At 39.3% G+C, this 14,514-nt stretch overlaps 1 protein-coding gene across 1 annotated transcript in view; it reads right to left on the bottom strand.

Annotated features, from left to right (window-relative positions):
* MGAT4D (MGAT4 family member D) overlaps nucleotides 1-10,063 on the bottom strand; it is a 35,966-nt gene extending 25,903 nt beyond the window's left edge. Inside the window, exon 1 of the mRNA XM_027729706.2 lies at nucleotides 9,941-10,063. Coding sequence (XP_027585507.1) covers nucleotides 9,941-10,031 — 91 coding nt within the window. The 5' untranslated portion in view covers nucleotides 10,032-10,063. The remainder of the gene's footprint in view (nucleotides 1-9,940) is intronic.
* Nucleotides 10,064-14,514: the final 4,451 nt, after the last annotated feature.

The raw sequence follows: 14,514 nt of genomic DNA, 5'->3' as shown, positions 1-14,514 counted from the left end.
TTTTCAAAGAGGTAATTTATATGATGGATTAAAGCTAAAGAATCGGAGACAGTCCAGAAGATGACAGCACCAGAAGGGTATAAATAATAATAAATTTTATTCATGCGAAGAAGTCTGGAAGAGTGTTAAGAAGGCACAGTTTAGGGAGCACAGCTGGGTTAAGGCTTGCATTGAAGACAAAACCAAGAATAAGAAATCCACAATAAGGAAAAAGTCAGTGCAAGTCTGTGAGTTGCAGGGGAAGTTGCTATCTGGTAAGGCAAACAATGTTTTTCACCAAGCTACAATTCTTGATGACCCTTTTCACATAGGAAAATATAATTATGTAACAGCTTGTGTTCTTTACCAACCACTATTAAGACCAAAATGTAGGTACACAGTCTTCATCTATGACTCAAAAAGTGTCTGGAGTGTCTTAACAGCTATTAGTAAAGATAGTTACTCGAACTCCTGGATATATTTAATCAGATAACAACTGAAACTGTGCTCAGGCACGAAGGACACCACCATAATATAGAGCCCACCTTTGATTAAATACTCTACAATTACATCAACATTAGAAACACTGTACTCGGTCACAGTTATCACACACCTCTGCCGTTCTGCACAGTATTCTAGGATAATATCAGTGTTCTGTTTAAAGAAGATCCACTTTCCTAAGAAGGAGGTGATGTCAGAACTCCTCAGTTATCACAGATGGTATATGAGATTCATATCTGTTGGAGCATTCACTGCCTCATTGTCATATGAACAAAGACTGTAAGACTTATTAATACAAAGCAGCACTCCAATAATGTCACCCACTTTGCAATAGAGAAGGGGAATCCTGATTCATTTAAAAATGTTTTGTAATGTTGCTTCTTTTAATTGTTTGGTTTGATGGGGTTTTTTTTAGTTAAATGGTGTCATTTAGACACTTCTCCCATTCTGTTTGTGGACTGTGCTGAGTCCCATCCTGTGGCAGGCCTCGTTTTCTAGGACCCACCATTGTCTCTCTGGAAAAGTGAATTCCTGGGAATTCTAGCCTGTAAAAGAGACTAAGATCATAATGGACAGGTAATACAAATTTGTGAGGATTTGCAGAGGCATTTCAAACAGAATTAGTTTGCATTTTGGATAAGCAGGGGCTTTTATTTGCAGTAAACACAAGTTCTTAATAATTAAATTTATGGTTTGGAGACACTGAAGTTTAAAACATCTAGGAAGAAAGTAGTTAAAAAAAAAGAAGTAAACGTATGATCTGTATTATCATTATTGGCCTCACTAAAATCTTAAAGTAGGTTTAGTAAAATGCCCATAAAATGAATGCTTCCTAAAATGTTCTGACACTCTTAAAAATGTTTTGACTTGCAAGACAGGCATTCATATCTATGAGTATTCTGTACTAGGCAGCTGTGAACATAAATTTATCATTGCTGAAGGAAGGGGGAAACTGGATTATTTCAGCTGCATGCAACAAGGAAGTTCTACTTTATTGAGGTAGGCTTCCCCAAAAAAATCAGTGAATAAATTAAAAATAAAAAATGGAAGGTCAAAACAGATTCGTCGTCTATCTTTAAACAACTTAAAATAGATTAAAATAGATTTCCAACAGAAATCTCTCACGAGGCATCAGACTACAGAGCTAGAATCCCAGAGAAGCTAAATTATTGGAAGACCTAAGAAAGATCCCATTCATCAACTATCATATAGGAATGCACTTTCTTATTTATGCTTTTCTTTGGTAGCTCTGTTTCCAATGCCATAACCCAAGTCCAACCTTTAGCTTTTTTTCTTTAGAACATTTACGAATAAAATGAAAACAGGAGGTTTAAGCTGATTTAGGTGACTGATAGATATTCATTATACTGTTTTCATAGCAAGATAGTGATTCCAGATAGAACATCAGCACATATAAACATAATGGAGATTTATCTTCCAATTTCAAGACTAATTCAAAGGTGTAAACTAGATATAGTAATGAATGTGCATTTTTCTTTAATTTCCAATTGCCTTTATTAGGAGTTACCTAATAAAAGCAGCAATAAAAAGTGGAGGCTTAACTTGCAGTAAAGTTCCACGTGCTCCTGGGAAGATGCAAACAACAAAGAGCAAGCCCACAATCTTAAGATAAATACATGGTATCACAGGACACAACTTACTGCTTCTGAAAATGGAATCGATCATTTGGTAGTGGAGGTGCTTTATAATTAAATGCTGGAAAGTGTTGTTCCATTGACATTCCCAGTGCTGTAATAGCATCAGATTTTGTCACACCAAGTTAAAATTCCCCTCGGTACAACTGCATTGTAGAAGGAATCAGTAAAGAAATTGCAGATGAATTATAACATCATAGTCAGCCTCTTCACAATTCTTTCAGCTACGCAGTGTCAGTGTGACTCAAAACCACAGGTATCACTGCTATGCTGACATTTTGGCAAGCACCAAGCTATTATAGTTTTATTTGCTTACTTACAGGTGAGCCTACCAAAATATCATAGATGCCCCTGGCAAATAAAAGGTCAATACTCAGCTATCACTCAGTGCACCCAGAGAAGATGGTATTTGTAAATCAGCCTCATCTATTTCTTCAGGTCAGAACATTACACTTTTAAGTCTTCCAGAATTGAAGCCTCTGTTCAGTTAGGAGAACAAGTCTCTTATTAGTCACTTATCTCACTTGATTTTGATAGATGAGGAAGCAAGGGTTTGACAAAAGTAACATAATATTCACTCACCCTTAGCAAAGGATGAATTTATTATAAAAATACATCGTTTGAAATAGAACACTAAATGGTCTAAGTGTTATTAGAGCACATGTAAATGAGCAATACTATTACTAAACCAAAACTATTACTAAACTACAAAAATGTGTGTTTGGAAAGCAGTGTGAAGCTAAATATTCTAAATATTTGAACAGTCATTAGGTTTAAATGAAGTGTGTGTGTGTGTGTGTGTACATGTAAAATGTTGCTCCTTTCTACACAGAACTAAAACAGCTGCTTGCAACAGATTGCTTAGAAAGAAAAAGGGTGTTTTTACAAACATGGTTCTCTGACAGGGAGGGCCAGGGAGAAGCAGTTTTGGACATATCACGAAACACTCTGTGCTCAGCAATAGCCTAATGTGGCAATGCTTTGTCTATCAATAGTTCTATCAGCAACAAGGAATGTCAGAATAAAAGCAGAAAACAGCAAGATGAGGTCCTGTGGCAAAAATACAAAAAGAAAACGAAGGTAAAGACTTCATGAGCTACTAGCCACGGGAGGAAAAAAGGACCCAGCCAACTCAAAGCTTTTGCAATGAATTTTTAGCTCTACTGTAGCATTTCCTCCGACTGTTAACTACACATTTTCATGTATTCTTATGGCTACTGTAATGTTCAGCTAGCAACACTTAAAATGGTTTTCACTGCAATCTTGTGTCATCTCCTAATGCATACATATATATACTTTCTGCACTGGAAATTGAAACTGTTTAGAAATAATACTAATCTCTAAAGCAAATACTCATTCTAAAAGCTGACTGATTATTTCTCTTTGCTCCCCATGCACATACTTCCTCTATTATCATAAGTGCTTAGAGTTTTATTAATTATTTCTGGCAATATCTAAGAGCTGTGGAACAATTCATAACTATTTCTTCTTAGCATTCAAAGAGAAAAGAAAATAAAAAGAAAATTGGGAGTGGCATAAAGGAGGGAAGAAAGCACTCTAAAACCTAGCAGGGAGTCTTGTTCCTATTTTTTGATTACACGCTACACTGTTTATTGTACTTAAAGACTCTTTCTTTTAGTAAATGAATTTTGGTTAATGGCCTCAAAAGAAAATTATATAAGCACACTAACTGCAAAAGTTCTTGTCATACTCCGTGCTTGGAGCCACTGCTCACTGTTCAGGCTAATGAAGCATATTAAACCACTGAGATTTAATTGCACTAATAATAGCAGTTTGTTATCTCCCCGTAACTGATCTAAAATGGATCTTTCTGAGTCTTGTTACATGCTTTGCAAGCTCAGGTTTTCTTCTCTCAGAGTAAGGAAGGAAAAGAAATTGCCCAAACAATGCCTCTGTCTTGGGTCAGAACAGCCAGTTCTTACGCAAACACTTAAATTCAACAATGTGCATTATCTTTAAATATTTTCTTTATAGCCTTACAGCACAGTACTACTTGTGTCTTCCAAGACGTCAGAGACAGCCAAGAAAAACTACCATAAAGTCAGAAGTTGCTTCACCTACACCAGGTACGTTCACCTGTTACATTTAACGTCCAGTGACATCAAAGAAAAGCACCGTGCCAGCAATTTGGGGCTAGGGGTGGGAGTTAAGGTTCCTCTGTGTCCATAAAGGGCATACTAGGAACAGAATCAGAGTGCTTTCCAGTATTAAAACAAACACACACCTTACAAAGTTAAAAGCAGATCAAAGTTCATAACTGAATTTTGAAAAAACGTACAATTATCTAATGAACATGGACTATCTATTGGGTTTGGCATCGAATAATTTTTACTGAACCATTTACATGCTGTATCTAATTTAAAGTAGCTTAGCAGCAAGCAAACTTCTTTCAAAGAAAATACAACTTAAGCTCTAATATTTTCCTAGATGTTGGCAAACAACCCTCATTTGAGGTCCAGGTCTTTTCCTATATTAGAATATAGTGAAAAGTGATCATAAAACATTCAGTCAGAACATCACCATATATGAAAGCAATACTAAAAGTGGAAAAATAGAGAAAATGAATGGATATTGCATGGTGTTTGCCCACAATTGGCACACTTTGGTTTTAAGGTGGTACTCATTCACTTCAAGCAATGGCTATTGCTTTGTTCTGGTTGGTATTTTAAATATTTTTACTTCTCTGCATGATGTAGCAATTACTCAATTATACACGCATTTAATTAAATGCCTAGCCACTTACTAAAGTATTTCTAGATAAAACTGTGTTCCTCAAGACTCAGTGTACAACACTGGGATGTCATATGCTTACACTTGTTTAAGCACAGGCTGTGATGAGACAAAGAGAGGTCTGAAATGTTCCATTATCCCTTTCTCTATGAAAACCAATAGTAACTATCCTCATTTTGTACCACAGGATTTATGACTCAGTTCCTCTACTCTTTAGGCACTGTCCTGCCTGAAGTAACTGCAAGAAGCAGCAGACTCTTCATCCAGTAAATTATACATTTAGAAGCCAGTAAAACTACACAGCTTCTCTAAGTCTTGGATATGAATTTTGATGCAAAATTTTGGAAATACTAAGTTTAAAGTCTCGTTTGAGGCTGCTGTATGTTGGGGTGTTTTTAATGCCTAAATGCAGAACTCTGCAAAGAAACTGAGTAAGCAATTGACGGACTGGGAAAACTCTTCCTTTATCACCCCGTGCATTTCAGCCACATCCTGACTGCACGTTGGGGCAAAACCTGGATGTGCAATAACCTCTGTATGCTCTCAGTGCCACTGGAAGGAAGTGTACACATAAAAGGAAGATGTAGCCTACCAGTTAGCTGGGACAAGTGGAAAAAACAGTGGTTAAACGCAGCCTAGCAGTCCTGGAGAAGGCAGGAAAATTGGCTTCTGCACACAAATCTGGATAAGCTATACTGGCTGAAATGAGAATGGTGTAATTCAAGACTCCTTATCAAATCTGTCAATATGCCCCTATTTAATTGAAGATTTGAGCCAGAGTGTGCCAGTTGGGTCTGGACAGGAAACCTGCAAAGAAGTCCATCACAAATGACCTGCACGTGGCTGCACAGCAGGGGCTGGCCAGGTGAAACAAAGCATCACACCATGGGCAGAGGATTACTGGAAACAAATGTGCAATCAGCTGTTTGGGCTAGCACATGCATTACTGTATTTCAACTGAAAGAAGAACCACTTTTATCAGAAATACCTCTTTAATATTTTGTACACCTTCCCCTAATTAAAGGTTTTGTGAAGCAAAGAAAAAATGTAAACGTTAAACAATTTGATAATCCTTAAATATACTTCTGTGAATGCAATCACGTATGAACAGCTTCTCTCTTGTTCACCCTGCCTCAAAGGAATAACTAAAGAAAGTCAGTGTTTGACTCAACATATATATATTAACATGCCTAGGTTCTTGTGATGTTGTATTTCAGCATCACTTTTTCCTAAATTCCAGTCAAAGCTTACTTTTAATTTACTTGGATAAATTATCCCACAAGTTCAGGTGAAGAGGGCAGCAACATCTTACAAGTCAACTCAAAGAGATCTAATTTTGTAACGTTTGAAAGCAACATGAAGACTCGCTGCCATGAGAGATGATATGATTTACCTCATCGCTGAGACTTACAAAAACTTCACTGTTATTCAGCAAAGACACCAAAGTTTCTTTGTATTCAGGAATACTGTTTTCTCTGAAGAAATTTTATGTAAGTTCACAATGAGTTTATAATGTATTTTTGCCTTCTCCTTTGCTGTTTTTCATGAGGGGGAAAAATTCCCTACCTCCTTACACTTAGACTTTTAATGGATTAATATTTACATGGAAAACACTACTATATTGTGAGTTCTATACTACTTCTCATAACTACAAATCTAGATGAAGAGTGTTTCTATGACAGCAAATAATTTTTGGTCGGGTGAATTAGCAAGTGGATTGTAACTCAGTTTCACAACAAGTAGAAACATCTGCATCATCCTAACAACAGCCTTTTCTGTCCTCAGACAGAAACTGTTTGCCTCAGACAGGTTTTGCCTGGGGCCTGGGGAGGGACCAAAAAGCTCATAGCAAAACCATGCAGGACATGAAACAGGTATTGCTGCAGCAGTCCAGCTGATTACTCTCTAATAGCAGCCTGTGTTGGCAAGCTCTCAAGAGGATGCTGAAGGAATCACCACACAACTTTAGACACAGTATTAGGGTTTGCTGAAGATTTGGTCATTGCCCCCATAATTACTTTTATCTCCTTTTTCTTTTCCCGGCCACAAAAATATGAGCATTTTTAATGTGAAATCTCTGCTTATATTTGTAAAGCAATGGAAAAAGTGACTATAAAAACATCTCTGTAAGGATAAAATAAATACCATAATATCCACAATAGCTGAAGTCTAATGACATTGGTACATTCTGATTTTTCATTTTTAAGTGAATGGGTGAGGCAGGAGCATCTTTCCTACTATGCCAGTTTGAGCTACTCATACTTGAGTTCAGTCTCACAACTCCAAGTCAATGCTCAGGCTGCACATAATAGTCAGAAGCAGCACCAAACAGCCAATTATTTACTGGTGTCATTGACAGCAAACACATTTCAACTCAATTCTCTCAAACTACCTTTAGTATAAGGTGTTTCAAGGTCATTGGCATTAGCTATTGATTTTTTATTTGCACAGAATTCAGGACAGAGCTAATATCTGACTTAACACTTTAAAAGGGCTGAAGGGCTCTGAGACTGCGGACAAACTGAACAACATTTTACAAGGCTTTTATGTACTTTTTATTCTATGGAAGTACCCAAAACCACTAGCCTTGAGCTAGGCTGTCCTGTCCTAGTTGTACAACAAAGATTATTTGCTGTCCCAACGTCACTACAATCCAAGAAACCACTAACTAGATAAAAACCTGAGGGAAAACCTGAGGGAATACTACAGACTACTTAGTGTGATAGACTGTAGTAAAAAATCAAGAGCAGCCAAAACATGTCAATGGGCAAAGCAGAGAAGGAAACTGAAGTAAGAGGAGATTTAACAAATGTGTGGAAGAAAATGAGCCAGAACACAACATTTGACAAATGAGTGAAAGAGCTGGGAGCTGTTGTGCAGTTGTGCAGCACTTGACCTCCCATTAACAGGTGGGCTAAGTGAAAAGGGTATTAGAAAAGAAAACACACATCGCAGTTTGAGATGCACCAAAAGTGGGAACTGCTGTAGTGCTCTAAGCCTGTCAATGGAGAGCAAGTTCAGCAGTGCAGAGGGGAAGAACAGAAGTTTAACAGCGTCTAAGCAGAGGTATCTGCCTGTTTTCAGAGCAAAGATTAATTTCAAACCATCTTCTTAAACAAATACCCTGTGACAACAATAGAACATTAGCTGGTTTGCTCCCAGTGCTTCTCTCTCTGTGGAAAAAGGTGACAACATATGGCTGGCTGTTCTTGGGGTTTTCCAGATAGTTAGAAGGCTTCAATCTTCTAACATCGCTTGGGAACAAAGTGAACGAAGTGTTTATTTCAGTGTAATAAAGATAACACAAAGTCATTCACCACATGCTGTTACCTCCTCCTTTAGTTACTAATATTAACTATTTTATTTACACATCTGTGAGATTTACCAAGCTTGAGAGAACATGTATCTGAACACTACATATTTATATCTGTAATAGTTAAAAGTTTGCTAAGAAAACAGGTGCTGATAATAATAGTAATTAGGAAAATTACAGCATCTGAGAGGAATTAGTTACTCAGTTTACTGTGGAGGAGGAGGCAACTGTAGAAAGAAAAAAGGCACAACACATATACACCACAACACATTATTACTCTTCCCCCAAACAAACAAACAAACAAACCCCTAAACAAACTAACTAACCAAAGCAAGACAACCCAGCACGGAATGCCATCAGAGAAAGGCCAAAAAGAAAGTGAAATGAAAATGTAGTGTCAGTTATGAGGAGTCACAAAACACGAGTCACAAAACAACACGAGAGTAACTGCAGGTTGGACAAATGCTTTCCTTCTGACATCTGGATCTCAGTTTCTTAAGACACACCCTTTTACTCCATTTCTCCTCCACTCCTAGCAAGATTGCCACTGAGAAAAACATGAAGTGTTGTAAGATAAACAATCATATAGTTCACACGAAATGCTAAAAGGCAGGAGGACCAGCACTGCCTCAACTCTATTCAATATGCCATCATGGGGCCGAGTTCTCTACTCCCATTTCTATTTGTTACAGGAACAACTAATATAAACAAATTAACAGCTAGCTGGAGTTCTGTGTTCATCCCAGGAATTACTAATTGGTTTATTCTAGTTCTTCTGCATCTGTAAAACCAGATGTATTGTAAAGGTGTATACAGGAAGCTCTTAAAGACCCATTCTCTCTCTCTCACCCCAAACCAGCCACCCTCTCACCCATAACAATTTATGTCTACAGGTCTTAGAGGTACTTTTTGGAGAGACTTTCTCATTTATTTTTGGAAAGTACTATTGGTTTTATCTTTCCTATGTTAGCTTAGAGAATCTGAGACACGGCTTTTGGTAGATCTATCTGGCATGTGCCACCTACATAACCTATTAAAAAGACATTGTGTCATTTCAAAGTTTATTTTTAAAGTATAAAAATTCGGGTATTTTTCTCTGGAACGTTGCATTCTGGAATGCTGGAAACATACTCGTGGAAAAGCGACTGTACGTGAGGTAAAAAAGCAACTGCAGAGTGGATAATGCTACTTTGCTCTCCATAATTAAAATCAAAAACATTTAAAAAGCAACAGCTACAGCAATCACCTTTGGACTTTTTTTCCCGTCTTAACGCAAGACGCTTGCTAGGAAAAGAGTTAGAAAAAAAGAGGGGAAAAAAAAGTTTAAAACGTTAAAAGGAAACTTATATTGTCTCCTAAATTTAGGGGTTTATTTTTAACAGGACGCGTGTGACTACTCAAGCATCCAACGCCGTAAGCTGTTACGCAGGTTCGCACCTGGGTGCAGGTAAGCCGTGACCCGGGGGAACAGCCGAGACACGCGGCCAAGCCCCGGGGCCACGGCCGCTGCCCGGACAGCCGAGCTGAGCAGGGATGAGGGGATGATGCTCCCCCTCCTTCCCTCCACGGGGTGCCGAGCCCCGGGGGTGGATGGGGCGACCCCACGCCTCGCACGCCGCGACCTCCCGCCCGCAGCATCGGCGCACCGAGGGAGAGGCGCCAGCGCCGCTGCCCCCGAGAGCGGGGCAGCAGCAGGTGCCGCCGCGCCGCCCTCCCTCCGCTCCCCGGCTCTCCCTCTCACCTCGGCTGCCCTGCCACGCCGCGAACCACAGCAGGGGGAAGGTGGCGCCGAGGCACAGCCCCGCCAGGAGCCGCCCGTGCCGCAGCCGCATCTCCCGGCGGGCACTGCCCCGCACGCCCTTCGCCCCGCAGCCGCATCTCCCGGCGGGCGCGGCGCTGCCCCCCGCGCCCTTCGCCCCGCCGCCTCCGCCCGGGCAACGCGGGAACGGGCGTGTTCGCCCCGCCCTGCGCCGGGGTCCCGGCCGTGCCTGCCCCGCTGACCCGCCGGGCGGGGCCGCAGTGCCCTCCTGCTTCGCATCGGTGTCCCCCGGGGAGCGGGGGCCCGTCGGGAGGGACGCGAGGTGCAGCGGGGACGCCCGCTCCTCCCGCCGCCGGGCTTTCCCGCTGGAGACACCGGCCTCGTGAACCCCAATTCCCGCTGCAAAACCCTCCGCTGACATCAGCCCTCCCGCTGCTCGGACCCACACTAGAAAACCTCTTGACTGCGCCCGCATTTCCACCGCAGAAACACCTCGGACCAGCACTTCGGCAGGTGCTGCTTAACCCAAGTCGCAACACCGTAGTGGTTATCAGTATTTCGCTCATTGAAAGCCAATGGGCCATTTGCTTGCATGTTGCTTATAAGATCGTATCAGGGAGCCGAGCTGTAGTGTAGAATTAATACATGCACTTAGCGCAGTCTCAGAATCAGGTAAACAACCAAAGCTTTTCAGTTCACCTTTAAAGAAAAAGCGGGGCAAGCAGCTGCAAAATGTAACCTGATGGTAGTCTAATCTATGCTGGTAAAGATATTTTACTTCAGCCATCGTACCTTGCTTCCCCCATGTTGTGCCTTTCTATTATGGCAGGCACACCTCTTTTCCTTTTTAGGTCTTCAGCAGTCCATAAGTAAAGAAAAAATTAGTCACTGTTTATAATACACCCTCTATAATACAGTTAATGAAGAGAAAGGATAGCTTATTTACCAAGATTCCTGGAACCTCTTACAGGAACACAGTTCTAGTAGAACTACGTATGTTTTATAAGAAAAAGTGCTCCTCCTTCTTATACCTGATTAGCAGGTATTTGGTGGCTCTTGCTTTGACATGTTCTCTCCCTGCTCACAAATCTACCCTCCATTGATGAAATCTACCCACCTGTGATGAAGAAAATACGATTTCTTGTTCTCTGATGCAAACACCTAAAGGACAACTTCAGAAATCAGGCTGGACTTGGCTATCTGACAAAAGCAGGAAGCTGTTTGCTATCTAATCTGCTACCTACTTCCTTAATGTATTATTAACATATATAATTCATTACCCTATTTACCCAAAGGACATATTATTTTATATAATTTGTTTTTGAAAAATACGGTTGTATTATTAATACAGTATCTCTTCCCTCATTTTCTCTAGTTGCTTACTTAACAACTTCATCTCATTTTATACCACACTCCAAAATCATAGTGATGTGTAAAGAAATCCCAAACCCTACAACACTGGTGTCCTGACAGACGTGCTGGAGTCCTAAAGTCAATGCTGCCTTTATGTGCCACTCTTTATACCACCAACGGTAATAACTATGTCTTTTTTGGAAACTTAATTTTAGACCCCCAAAACTGTATATTGCTTCTCTGGCAAAGTTAGTGTGACCTTCCTGTGTTTGAATTAAGATATAGATGGGTTTACTCCTCTGTTTACTAATTACTTTGACTTATAAGTGTTTATTATTCATTAATAATGCAGGAGACTGCTAGTAGCCTGCATCAGTATACAAATGGTGAACTAAAAATCTGAGTATTGCTCCATAAATCACCATGAAGTCTCAAGTTAGACCTCACTATTCCTGGCCTGTACTCATTTGTTCTAAGCTTCTCTCTACATTCTGTTTCTGGCTGTATCTTTTAAACTTTTACTGAGGAATCTTCTTTCAGCTACACTTTGAATATGCATTTATAATTGTTCATATTAACCAATGCAATCATGACTCAAACCTCTTCTCCAATTTCATTTTCATCATCATTTCCCTCTCCCAGATAAAAAACTAAATGCTCAAGGCACTAATTTTGATGGAGGATCAAGGTAGATTTTGAGACATTTGCAGTAAAATAGAGATTTAGAACTAAGAGGAACAAATGAATATTAAATATGTCACAAGTAATGAATAAAATGCCTTTTAATTGACTGGTTGGTGTTCTGTTACAAAGCCAAAGGGAACATGTAAAGGATGTAGTGAAGCAGGAGCACTGCTGAAGATAAGAATAACAGAAATCTAAACCACACTTAACTTTAGCTTATTTTCAGAGCCAGTAAGAAAAAAAGAAAGCAAAAACTATACTTCTAGAAACTAATAAACATACACACTGTACAGGGAATGTCTGTAGAGACTGTCACTGACTGCATTAGAGGTGATTTATTAAGGCTGACTCCAGAGCAGACACAGTTAATCAGCCCTGCTGAGTTGTGGTGATCATTTACTTAATGCTGACTTCATAGACTAGCTCATTAACTTACAATGAGGTAGTGCATTAAGTGTTCCTCAAAAAAAAAAAAAAAAAAAAAAAAATCCCAAAACCTAATGACTGAAAGTGTCATGAGCTTACACTGCATTGGGACCTACTTGCAAACAGGCTCCCTTATTTGCTTCATGCTTTCCTAATATCTCTCTCCCGGTGCTCTCTTCATATGTTATTTCACATGCTCAAGAACTGTGTACAACTGGAATCAGATCCGTTGGGGTTTTGGGGGAGTGTTAAATGATTCAGTGCAGTTTTAGCTCCCATCAGCAGACTTTGTATATTTTTGGCAGACTGATCATCTTCAAAAATACTCTTTAGAAGAACACATTGCTGAGTGACCTCTAATGCTTAACACTAAGCAAGTGATTCAGTAGACTAGTTCCATCGAGGTGCTTTACCTGCAAGAGAGGGTTTCTAGGCTTGTCCTTGTGCTTAGTAACTGAATGTCTTTTCTTGCTCAGATGATTGTTTCACATTTTTGATACCATTCTTACAAATCTATATGTAAGCAAGAGTAGAGATATGAAACATTAAAATCAATATTTGACCACCAAGCAATGGGTTATTTTGAATGTGGGTTGCAGCTGTCCTTCATCTACAAGGGTACATGAACAAAGAATAACTACCAGTAACAATATGTAATAGTTGCTGCCATGGAAAGTTTTCTAACTGCACAGAGATCCAACTGATAGTGCTGGTTTAAGTCTCTTTTTATTTGCCCTGCTGTCATGTAAGAAATGTGATTTTAAAAGGTAAATAGTAGGTCATGATCTTTACTTCAGCCAAAGACTGTGAAGGTAATACTGGAAGGCAATCACTGAACATAAAAAGAGGAAGCTAGAATTTATTTTTTTAAGCTACTGCATTATATTATATTTAGATTATATCGACTGTCTTAATATAATCTATGAATTGACTGAACATGATGGCACAGGAGCATCTTGCATGATTCAAGTACTAACATTTGTGTAAAATCAAACATGCTTGATGTTTTGAAAGTTATAAAAAGCTGTGAAAAAAACTGTCAAAAAAGCATGCTTTAATATTTAAAAAAAATTAATTCAGGTGATTACGGATATTACTTTAAAATACAGATTTAAAGTGAAGAAAGCATCATATGAGCAAAAAACACAGTATAAGCTAAACTAAAAAACTTGCATCTACTAAACTCTCACATTTCAGAAGCACTTAATTTAAAGCAAGACCTTAAAAATTGTCAAGCTTAGCTCAACAAATCTAATTATATCACACAGAAATGTGGTGCGATGTATTGTCAACACCAGATACTCTACACATCAGTCCTGGAGACTGGAAGCAAAGAGAACTGACTGAGAAAACAATAATCCTGTAGTGTGTGTATGTATTGTTACAGTAAATAAAAATAGGAAGTGGAACAAATTCCAAAACCTGTAACAGAAGTTAATTTGGTTCTTAACAATCCACACAAAAAAAGGAATTTCTATTTAAGTGTAAATATAATGAAAAAAATATTCATATTGATATGAAGCTATTTAATCCGTTAAAAGATGCACTGGAAAGTGAAACCCTTGAAGCAGCAGAAAGGTTTTAGTTTGGTACACGTCAGCAAAAATCTCATCAAACTAGAAATTTCCCTGTGTTGTTTGTGCAGACCCACGCTTTTAAGGATGCACCTGCTGGACTTCCTAAAATTCCAGTAGCTCATGCTTCTGGTGAGCTATCTCCACGCAATCCATGCGTGGGCGTAAGGACTGACAGGAAAGACCTGACCACCCCTAACATTTCTTCACGTTGTTACAATTCTTCTGCCTTCCCAACATCAAACTGTAACACCCCGCTGCTGCTGAAGCCAGGATTCCCCTGACAACAAACTTCCATGTTTAAATGCCGCAGCAGCAGTGCTCTGCCAAATTATCAGAGAGGAGGTATATCACAATCTTTTTTTCCAGGATTATTTGCTTAGAGTTGTTTCACATACAAGCTAGGTGGGAGCTGTAGCTTACCCAGGTCCTGCAACATAGACAAATTTCTTTTTTCCAGTTTCTTTTATCAGCTCTTAGGCACCGGATCTTTGATATTTTTTTCAAGATATTTTACTG

The sequence above is a fragment of the Pipra filicauda genome, unplaced genomic scaffold (genome assembly GCF_003945595.2).
Source record: "Pipra filicauda isolate LSUMZ 115617 unplaced genomic scaffold, ASM394559v2 scaffold516_size422861_pilon, whole genome shotgun sequence".
In the NCBI taxonomy this organism is placed as follows: Eukaryota; Metazoa; Chordata; class Aves; order Passeriformes; family Pipridae; genus Pipra; species Pipra filicauda.
This window is presented reverse-complemented; position numbering and strand designations above follow the sequence as displayed.